The 11518-nt window shown below is 36.3% G+C and overlaps 1 protein-coding gene across 1 annotated transcript in view; it reads right to left on the bottom strand.

Annotated features, from left to right (window-relative positions):
- Positions 1-1569: 1569 nt before the first annotated feature.
- Positions 1570-11518, bottom strand: part of fa2h (fatty acid 2-hydroxylase) — a 59527-nt gene continuing 49578 nt past the window's right edge. Inside the window, exons 3-7 of the mRNA XM_023291818.3 lie at positions 10413-10555; positions 8631-8731; positions 6999-7171; positions 4700-4952; positions 1570-3420 (exon numbers count right to left, since the gene is read on the bottom strand). Coding sequence (XP_023147586.2) covers positions 3353-3420; positions 4700-4952; positions 6999-7171; positions 8631-8731; positions 10413-10555 — 738 coding nt within the window. The 3' untranslated portion in view covers positions 1570-3352. The remainder of the gene's footprint in view (positions 3421-4699; positions 4953-6998; positions 7172-8630; positions 8732-10412; positions 10556-11518) is intronic.

The raw sequence follows: 11518 nt of genomic DNA, 5'->3' as shown, positions 1-11518 counted from the left end.
TTTTGGTAGCAATTCATCGTACGGTTTTTACGAATTTAGCAAAAAACTATAGTTAAAATCCCCATTGAAAAGAATGAGAAGTCCTCTGGACAAATACCAAAAACAGCCATCTGTGGAACCCTGTAGCTCTGGAATATTTTACTGTAGAAACTTAATTTTAGCTTCATCTAAATCTGTGATTTGATATCTTCTACAGTTTTTATGCAGTTAGTTTAGTTATACAAAAAATAATTTTTAATCCTGAATTTTTCTTCTGCTAGGGTTACTGACTTCACATGCGATGATGGTAAAAACTATAGAACTAACTGTGAATATCGGCAAAATAATGATCAGTTTAGCTGAATTAAATACAGTAAAACTGTATAATTTTATGGTCATGAATCATAAAAAAAAAAAAGAAAAAGTAAAAATTTTTTGGCCTTTTTTTAACAGTCAGCATAGCGGTTTATGGACAACGTGAATTAATACTCCTTATAGTAAATGTTATTATCCATAATAAAAAAACACAGGGGAAATCTATAAATTGTTTAAAAAAATTATGGTTGAAATCTGAAAAATGCTTTTTTCTTTTTTTTCCAGGGTCAACAGCAACAGTATTCCAAGTTGTATGAATTGATAAAGAGAAGATGTTTTCCACATTTTAGCTTCAATTTTCTTCCATAAAGTTTATTAAAAACGTGCAGCTGCAGAATCTACATGAGAATCTTTAAAGCAGTTTTCAGTCTGACATTAAAGAGTCTTTTTTGGTAAATTCTTGTCAAAAAAGTAAAGTCAAATTATACTGATCACGATTCAGTTCTTAAAAAAACCCAAATCTTCCACTACTTTTTTCACTAATTTTACTAGTTATCTATTAATTTAAAGTAAAGTAGTTTTCATTTTGACATGAAAGAGTCTTCTTTGGATAAATTCTTGTCAAAAAAGCCAAATTAAAGTGACCATGATTCAGTTCTGGACAAAAAAAAACTTCCAGTATTCTGAGTTGTATGAACTGATAACGAGAAGATGGTTTTTCCACATTTCAGCATCAATATTCTTCTATAAAGTTTATTAAAAACCTGCAGGAGCAGAATCCACATGAGTCTATTTTACAGGGTAGACACACAAGCAACTGAGTTGTATGAAGCATTAAAGAGAATATTTTTTTCCACATTTTAGTGCCGATATTCTTCAAAAAAAAAACTTAATACCTGCAGCAGCAGAATCCACATGAAAGTCTCTAAAGTGGTTTTCACTTTGACATTGAAGAGGTTTTTTGGTGGTAAATTGTCAAAAGAGCCAAATAAATTTAATGCTAAAAAGCAATAAAGGAGAAAACTTTCAAGGGGGGGGGGGGGGGGGGGTCAACACTTTTCTTAGGTTTTATATTTCAAAAAAAAGTAGCATAATTTAAAAGGAAAATTCAGTAATTTAACGCTGCATCTCCAAAGAGTTGTGGATCCTACATTTCCCATGATGCACTTTGTTGCCCCCTGGTGGCTGGAGGTTGTTCAAACTCCACATTGTTTCTGTAAAATCTAAAATCCTCCAGGTATCGCACACAAAAAACCACACAGGAGGAACCAAACATCAGAAATATACAGACATTTATTTACAAATACGTTTGCATTTGCATAGACATTTAAAATTCCAAAATATAGTTATTAGATATTTAAGTAAACAGATTTAGGAAACATTATTTTATTTCTTTATGTCATTTAGCACAAAGGAAAGTCGTCTCGTGTCGGAATCAAAGCTCACAAGCTGCTGTTTTTTTCATCTTTCATCACATAAATACACATAAATAAGATCGAAATATTCCAACAGCTGGAATCATTTTAGCCATGCAGCCGTCAACAATCACTTTATCACCTCGTCATCGTTAGTTTGGTCTCTGACATCATTACAAGCATCAAAAATATAGATTTTATTTGGTTCTTTCTGGAAAAAACATCTTTTATAATCAATGTATCAAAGTGTTGTTTTTATATCTGTAGACAAAATGACACATTTGGAATTTCACTCAACCCAGCAGCCCTGTTGGAACCTTTTTATATTAGAAATTTCATTATTATTTCTGAAAATGGAGTTTCCTCGTCTTCAAAACATAGATTTTTGCACATTATTTCAAACAGATGCGTGAGATTATATATACATGTTTATACGATGATGTAAATCTTAATTCAAGCTAGAAAATATAAAAGATTTCTCGCAGTAGGAATAGATTTTTCCTCTCTGTGCTCTAGTTAATCGTGTAAAAAGTAAGTTTTGTTCTGCTTTCGGGTGTTTTTCGAGGAGACGTTTTGTTTTTGAGGATCCGCCCGTCGCCGTGGAGACCTCCTGCTGTTGAGTCAGATGGTGAATCTTCATCCCGCGAGGATCTACGGAGGCCGAAAACAGCAACCGAGGATGGAGTGAAGCAGAGCAGAGGCTAAAATAAGCAAAATTTAGACGATGTTTTCCAGATTTTTGGGGCTTCCGAGATCCTCACAGCAGGAGGTCCGACGGTCCGGCTTCATACCTCTAACTCCGTCCCCTCCGTCACCATGACAACGCATCACTCTTTAAATCTAAATCCATCCTCGCACACCATCTCTCTACATAATCTGATCTCTTTCTGTACAAAGCATCTTTTACAAAATGATTTTTTTTTTTTTTTTTTTTACATTTTTGTTGTATGATTAAAGAGGGAAAAAAAAAAGAACAAATACAACAGCAGACTTTGCAAAAATATATCTCCACAGTGGGTTTGGTTTCTGGACAGTACATCAAACTACAAACTACAGTGTAATCTTGCCTCTGCAGCTTCTGAGGATAATTAATAAATTAAAAACTGAGAGAAACCGAAAGATTGAGTCGGTTGACAGCAGCAGCGTGGCAAAAAAACCCAAAACATAAGCTGTGATGTACAGATAAAGAGTTTTCCTGAGTTTTTCACACACAAACATCACTCTCACATCACTTTTTTCAACTTTCACTCTACTTTCCATCACTTGCTTTTCCATCTCGGACAGATTTTTGCATGCGTGTACAATTAAAATGTTATTTTTTAATCATTAAATGTGAGTTTTAATGATCTCAACAGGCTTCGTTGTCGGTTTCTTCCTCTGAGTGGCGAAATCTTGGCAGGTGAAGAGTGCAGCGGTAGTTTGCTGATTAAAAATGGCACAGAGAGGCCTTTTGGAGACGATCACAGTGAGCGGATAGTGCAGCAGACTGAGCCGGAAGGATTATTGCGCCGCTGGTTAACGTGTGATTAGCTGCAGCGGCCCAGGAGAGTCGTCCTGGTTTGGTCGGGAGGCGAACAGAGCGTGTGGGTTTCTAAGGAGGAGGTTGAAAAGTCCTACAGCCCTTCAGCAGAGCCGTTCGTACGTTAGAACTTCTCATCGGGAATCACTGTGTCGAAGGGGTGGTCCCAGAATGTGGTGGTGATTCCAAAACCTGCATGGAAAAACAGGAAAGTTAGACCAAAAACACTAAAAAAAAAAAGGGCTCCAGAAGGATGCTTTGGTGTTGCTCTAACTGGGGCTGCAAACCACAGTTTTTAAGTTTTATTTCCATCTACTGTTCTTCTCTATTATCTTAATATTTGACTGTTTTATCACGTTCATCATCCACTAAGGTCCAGATCTTAAAGCATAATTAATTATTGTTTTCCAGACTCAGGTTAATCTGTGGCTGCCTTCTATTTTAGCTGCTAGCAGATAGCTTAGCCTCAGCCACTGTGACAGAAGATAATTTCCTGGTTTGTTGTTCGGTTTTTGCTGCTTGAGAGACGTTTCTGAGACCACAGAGCAACGACAGACAGAGAGAGGAGGCTGCATTCAAGTTAGCAACAAGAAAAGCAGTCAGAGAGAGCAGTACTCCTCCAAGGCTGCTCAGTCGTTTTGTTTTGACAGATGAAATCTTGAAAAAGTTCATGGCAGAAATCACGGCAACATAGAATGTGGTCATTTAATAAAGATGTACCCACAAACAAAATGACCTTGTGCTGAGCACAGGCGTGTGTTCTGCATGTGTATGTTATGTACGGATACTGAATCATTCGATCTTAATATGTAGCATGCAGCAGGAATTGATGGGACTCAGAAACACCCCCACAATTTAATCAGTTGTTCCTTGTATCATTTCTGACAGATAAGTCCTGATAAGTCTTCAAGGGTTGATTTGTAGTAGGATCGAAATCATGTGATCGTAGTGTTCACTTGTTGTCATGGTTACAGTGACGCCATTCCGCTATCTGGCAACGACACAGAAATCTTTAATAAATCCATGGATCCAGACTATAAGCTGCATCACTGATAAAATCTAATCACTTGGTCCTTGTATCATTTCTGACCTTCCCTGAACATTTCAACCAAATCCATAAGTCTGTTTTTGTGTAATGTTGCTAACAGACAGATGGAAGGACAAACGTACACCGATCAGTCACATAACTCCACTGTTCCTTAATAATCAGTTAATAAAAATACCGATACCGATAATGGAGAGGGAGGTCCAACTCAAAAACACCTGAAGATATTGACTGCATTGCTCAAGGATGAAAAGCATAGCATTCAGTTACAGTAGCTAATGTAGTAGCTTCTGTCTGAGCAGCCAGCACGGTTAGGCGTTTAAGGAACATGGGTAAATTCTATTGTCGACATGTTCCGCGCCTGTGCTAGCAGTGAGAAAGTTAGCGTGGATTCCTGGATATGTTGTCACGTCTCTGAGTTCTAACCTGCTCTCTGGTGCTCAAAGTGGTGTTTGACGTGGTAGGCCTTCAGGCCGTACATGTACGATCCTCTCTTTGGCGATCCATAGTGCAGGTAGTAGTGGATCATGTCGTAGACCACGTAGCCGCAGAGGCCTCCGACGAACACCGAGACGCCGAGGATCTCCGGCAGCGTCTTGCAGAGGATCATGTAGAAACTTCCCACCACGATGGAGGCGATTCCGGGAGGGAAGACCAGCCGGGAGCCGTCAAATGGAGACTGGGGGGAAAAATGGCAAAAAGGACAAGTTTTTAACACTAAAAATCGGTGTCCTGTCCCATTTTTACTCACTGCGGCATAGTTTTCACTGCAATATAAAGTCCTGAACCTCTATGGAAACAGAACAACCATAAATTCACAACTCAGAAATGTCTTCAGTGCTGTAGGACAGTTTTACTGCCATAAATCATAAAAAAAAAGTAGAATTTCTTCTATTAATAATTTAAAAAACTGGAACCAGCATGTGTAACAAGTGTCCATAGGTGTTACCATTACTGGAAAAATAAACTACATACTACACATATTTTTACTACTTTCATTTTTAACTTCTTTCTGTGCTTAACTTCTGTACGCAACCTGCAGTTCAGCCGAAAAGTTTTTGTTTTGTTTTTTTGTTTTGTTTTTTTACAGAATCTGGTACAAATTCGACAGCTTTTTGATGGAACGGCAGATTACACACAATTTGTTCAAGACTGTTGGAAAGTTGAAAATACAAAGACTCTTTCCGTTTTTATGGTTTCCTCCTCAAATAAATGGTTTAATTTGGGAAATTTTCTTAAAGATAACACGTCTTTTCAAAATTTCTAAAGGTTTTAGGGTTCAGAAAGTTAAAGAGAAAGTTTTTCTACACTTCAAGTTTCAGTCATCAGTTAACGACAAGTCCATGTTGTGTTGGGGACAAATGAATGCCGGAATTTGAGGAATCTGAGTCAAATTGGGGATCTTCGATTGATTCTTCGAGGCTACAATTCTAATTTCAAAAGCCTTGAAGGAATCCACACGTTCCATTTTATCTGAAAATGAAGGCATTAAGACTCTGAACCCTCAAAAAACCACTAGTGTGTTTGGAAGGGATACATGCATGAAACTCGTTCGTATTCATGACTTTTCCGAAGAACTGATCGATATTGTGATGCATAGAATGTCGTTTAGATTTTTGACGGAGTTCTGACTTACAGCGAATATTGACTTATGTTGGAGTTCTGCTCCTACAGATCAACCCCCTGTATGTAGAGCCAGCCACCATTTTTTATTTTCCCCGTGTTTGTAACATCTGTCAAAATGCTTTACATGTTTGTTCCAGGTTTTCTCATTTTTTGCAAAATAAATAATCCAATAAATTCCACGTTCATATTCCTTTTTTAAATGATTTATTGTATTATAACTGTGTAATACTGTGCATACGACATTCTCTGAGTTCTCTCTACTTCTAGTCATGGTTGTTCTGTTTCCATTTTACATTACAGTGAAAAATTAGCCCACAGTGAAGTAAAAACATGATGGGAGTGAAAGAAAAAATACCCAGAAACCGCTTGGAGTTGAGAGGATTAATCAAACACAATGCATTTTTGTCATTTCTTCTGCCTCATATTTAACATGAAGAGCCCTCAGAGAGAACAGTACTCCACCAAGGCCGCTCAGTCCTTGGATCATTTCTGACGGATGAAATCTTTAATATAAAATGACCTGAGCACAGGCGTGTGTTCTGCATGTGTACGTTATGTATGGATACTGAATCACGTGACCTGAATATGTAGCGGACGGCAGGAATTGATGGGACTCAGAAACACCCCCACAATTTAATCAGTTGTTCCTTGTATCATTTCTGCTGGATAAGTCCTGATAAGTCCTCAGTGGTGGATTTGTAGTAGGATCACAATCATGTGATCGTCAGCAGGCAGCTGATGTAGTGTTCACTTGTTGTCATGGTTACAGTGACGCCGTGCCGCTATCTGGCAATGATACAGAAATCTTTAACAAATCCGTGGATCCAGACTATAAGCTGCACCACAAAATCTAATCCCTTGGTCCTTGTGTGATCGTCACGTAACTCCGCCGCTAACTAAAAATTCTCCATTAATCTTGCAGTTGCAACAGTTTTTCTCCGCTGTAGGTTTAATTTCACTCTGGGACACGAGTGCAGATAAAACTCCATGTATTCGATAACATCTGACTAAAACTAAAAAAAGACGTTTATTACGAGTCATATAAAATTATTGCTGGCGTGTGGGGCCATAAAGCAGCAACATAAAACTCCTCTCCTACCTTGTGGTGTTGTCCGTGCAGCAGGAAGTGCAGCATGATGAGGTAGTAGTTATGGGCCGGCGGCTTCATGTGGAAGACGAAGCGATGGATGCAGTATTCAATGAAGGACCACAGGAACCATCCCAACAGGAAGAGAGGCACGAACATGTACTTATGGACCGGGATGGACACGTCTGAGGACACAAACACAACATGCAATAACTACAGATATAACTACACTACTATTTATTTATTTTCCTAGTGCAATGCACATTTATATATTTTAAGCTCGTAATTTTCTACTTATGTTTATAGTTTTGGGATGTATTTTTCTGCTAATGTTTATGTCGATGTTTTATCCTTTTCCTCAGGGATCAATAAAGTACTTCAGATATCAACACGATGACAACAAACATGCTGCAGGATCACGTGTATGAAAAAGAGGATCAAGAAAAAGATGAAGCATGAATTCAGCTTCCATAAAACGTGTTTGTCTTAAATTTCACTTCTAAAAGGTCGTTCTTCCTTTGTCATCAGTTCAAATCTCAAAACGCAATAGTCTACATTTTAGTAGCTGAAAGAATTATATTTACAAAAAAATGTATTCATTAATGATTAATAAATTCTAAATTATAAAATTGTATATTAAATATTTAAAATATTCATATAAAATTATATTAAGCTATATAAAACTAATCTATAATTCAAAAAATAATATGAAATTAATTTAATAAAGAAAATTAATTAATTTTCTATCAAAAGTAAACGAATCAGCTAATTATTGCAGCCGTTTTATTTTATTTCTTTTTTTACATATAATAACTGTATTTGATTTTATAACTTATCTATATTAAATTACATTTAATTACATAAAATAAATACAAAATAAAATAAAATAATGATCTGTGAATTTATTTTCCATCAAAAGTAAATGAATCAACTAATTTTTGCAGCTGTTTAAAAAAAGGCAAACATAATTTACATATAATAACTGTACTTTATTTTCCATTTGTATTTTATTGATATGACATTATATTAAACAACAACAATAAACTATATTAAATTACATTTAACGATATAAAATAAATAAAATCTATCTGTAGTAATAATAATAATAATAATGATAATAATAATAATAATGCTTTTAATTGGTTAATCTGTTGATTTTCTTCTGAATCAGGTTCCAGCTCACATTATTAATATTTAACACGGCTACTTTATTTTGTAACCGCTTGTTTTCCACTTACATTAAATTACATTAAATACATATGAATTAATTATCAGTTATATTGAAGAAGTCTATTAAATTACATTAAATAACTGTATTAAATTATATTTAATGATATAACTACCCAATTGTTGCAACTGTTAAAATAAATCACTTATAATCTACATTTTTATGTGGATTTTGAACAAAACTGAAACATCAACACATTTTATATGGTTTGTTTTAAACAGTTTTAATGCAAATTTCAACCAAACAAAGCACAGAAAATTAAAATTAAATTAAAATCCTGCCTTAATGCAACTGTAAACTACTGGGAGGAAATTTTACCTTCTACATATGATAAATCTGATAAATCTGATTTGTTCTGCATGCAGTGGGCTGTGTTTTTATTGTGTTTTTATTGTGTTTTTGAACAGGTGTTTTACCTGAGGTCAGATCTATCCTGGTGGTGCCTTTTGCCAGTGTGGTGAAGCAATACCAGCTGAGATAAAACACGACAGGAAGCCAAACCACCGGGACCCAGTACCTGCACAGAAAAAACACACTCACTCCCTGTTCATGACAATAAACGAGATTTATGTCACATTTTGCTGCTATTTTCCGCTGCATCATGTTCAACAGGATGCAGCTCAGAGATAAGAGCAGAAGAGAAAAAAAAACACGTTCTCTGTTGTTGAAATCAATCTAAACCCAGCAGCTGCTCCAGTTACTCGACCTCCATAGCTGCTTCAAGGTGAATTTATAATGAAACAATATTTATTATTTAACCCTCTGACCCTAACATCTGTCTGCAGGTTTGAAAGACAATAAAAATTGCCAAAATGACATCATTTATCAGCCAGAAACTGTAAAAACACAAAGAATAGTCTGATTTTTTAGCCTGATCTCAGCTGAAACTTGCAATATTTCATTATTATTTATTTTCACTTTCAAACGCAAAAAAAGAAATGACAAATATTAAAGGATTTGTCAGTTGAACTGCAGGCAGTGTTTACATAGACTAGATATCTTGTCTTTAAACAAAAACAACAACAAAAAAAAACCACTCACCAAAATCCACCATTTATCAGCTAGAAAAAGTCATGTGTTTATTTTTCCGGTGGTCCTTGAACTACTCATCAGTGATGCGGGTCAGAAAACCAAATCTAAGACTAAAATCTTGATATTTTTGGCTAAACTCGGCTGAACTGCAGGCAGTGTTTACACAGATTAGATATCTTGTCTTTAAACAAACAAAAAAAACCACCAATTTGTTGTAGCTGTGTTATACTGCACAAAAGACATTCTCAATCCGTAATTTGACATAATCTGTCCTTAAAATCATGATATTTCATCAAAATCATTTTATTCTATATGTCTCATTTAAATATTTGCCAAAAATAAAGCATTTGGTCTGTCTGGATTCTGCAAAAAACTAAAAATTCTGCGTTCCCTGATTCAACTGGGAAGCTATTATGGATTCAGCTGTGTTCAATGGTTACGTGGCAAAAATTCAGAAACTTTTATGCTAAACTCGGTTGAACTGCAGGCAGTATACAAATATGGAAACAAACTAAATGTAAGTAATAAAATATCTATCTACATGTTAATTCCTTTTTTTTTTTGTATAAAATAAATTATCAAAGAATTCTACTTGCTACCAAAAGTCACGTGACAAAAATTCTGTGACTATTCGGCTGAACTGCAGGCAGTGTTTACACAGAGCAGAAAGGCGACAAGCATGAAAACTATTTAAAATATCTAGAATCACCATGTTTTCCCTCAGTATTAGCAACATTTGTGTTCACTTGGAAAAACATTTACAACATTGTACATCTTGATTCCATTTTTTTTCCAATGAAAATAAAATAAATAATCAAAGAAATTCAACTTTTTTTAAATGATTTATGACATTCTAGTTGTGGTTGTTCTGTTTCCTTAGAGGTGCAGGACTTTAAATTGCTGTAAAAATGAGCCGACAGCGAGAAAAAATGTACAAACTACTTGGAGTTCATAGGGTTAATTGTGCAACACTGTGTTTAGATTAAATGTGTGAGTCTTAATTTTTCACTTCAACCGCCTCGATAAAGTTGCAGTTACATGCTTTGTTTTGTTGAAGCTGCAGGAATACACAAAGATATCAAATGCAACATACTCAAATATTACACAAATATATCCTAGTTTAATATTTGAATCCTAAGAGAGAGACGAAGCGCCTCCTGTCCTACCAGGAGGTTTTGGTGCTGGCCTCCATGAAGGGGTTCCCAAACAGCCGGATGGGTCTGTCCACCGGCTGGTGAACCCAGGCGTCGTACTTCTCTCCCAGGTGACCCACCTGCCAGGCCAGCGGCTTCCTCCAGTCCACCAAATCCTGCAGATTACAACAACAGATTCAGTGAAACGCATCCTGGAGAAAACCTGGAGTGTTGGTTCAGTCCAGCAGGTGGCAGCAAAGAGTTAAAAACAGCCAGCTGGAAGCAGGAAGTGTCTGGATGTGGAGTTTATTTGTGAGTGCGTGAGCTTCTGCAGGTTCTCTCGCTGAGTTATTGCCACAGTTAAAGGTTTCCATCGAGCTCAAAGGCCAGAAGCTGCTTTTATAGGCTCTTTACAGACTCGTCATGGCCACAGCAGCACATGAGGCAGTCATGACTGATCTGGGGTCAGTTTTATAACATTAGCTGGACTGTTTCTGGGTAGGAAGCTGATCTCCAGTCAGATGATAGAAAACACGAGTTATACTGTTGTACTTCTCATGATTCGTATAATCTAACCCAGCTCTAAAAGATGCTCCTCGTCCATGTGACTGTTTTGTTTCTGAGGACTTTGGTTTCTGGCACAGACTGACACACTCACCTGATTTACAGGTGATCACAGGTGTGTCGATCACACCAAGGTTTGTTTAGGCTCAGAGAAATCCAGAGATGAGTCAGATTATCTTCACTTTCACGGCAAGAATCACCTAAAAAACTCTTATTGACAGTTTATCATGTGACGGTTATCAAACCCAGAGCTTTTATCATCTCTTTTTAGTCATTTCAAAGTTATAAATGCAGCTTAATCTGTTGTAGAAATATTATAAATACTCCTAGAGAGCAGTCAAGTGATTTAGCAGCAGCTGTGGTGTCGATTTGTCACGTTCAAGGTGGTTATTTTAGAAAAAGAGGATGCAAATCATTGAACCAGATATAAATAATCTGCCTATTTTCCCCCGTGCTTTCATTTTCTGCTCTCAAAACCGACATTATTCATGATTTTGGCTGGAAAGTTAATGGATTTCTAACTTTTCTAATTATTTAAACTGTAATTCTGCAAATTCAAGCCGCCCTCCTTGTGC

This window comes from Amphiprion ocellaris, chromosome 3, assembly GCF_022539595.1.
Source record: "Amphiprion ocellaris isolate individual 3 ecotype Okinawa chromosome 3, ASM2253959v1, whole genome shotgun sequence".
Classification (NCBI taxonomy): Eukaryota; Metazoa; Chordata; class Actinopteri; family Pomacentridae; genus Amphiprion; species Amphiprion ocellaris.
Note: the sequence above shows the minus strand (reverse complement) of the source record. Positions and strands in the feature narration are given on the sequence as shown.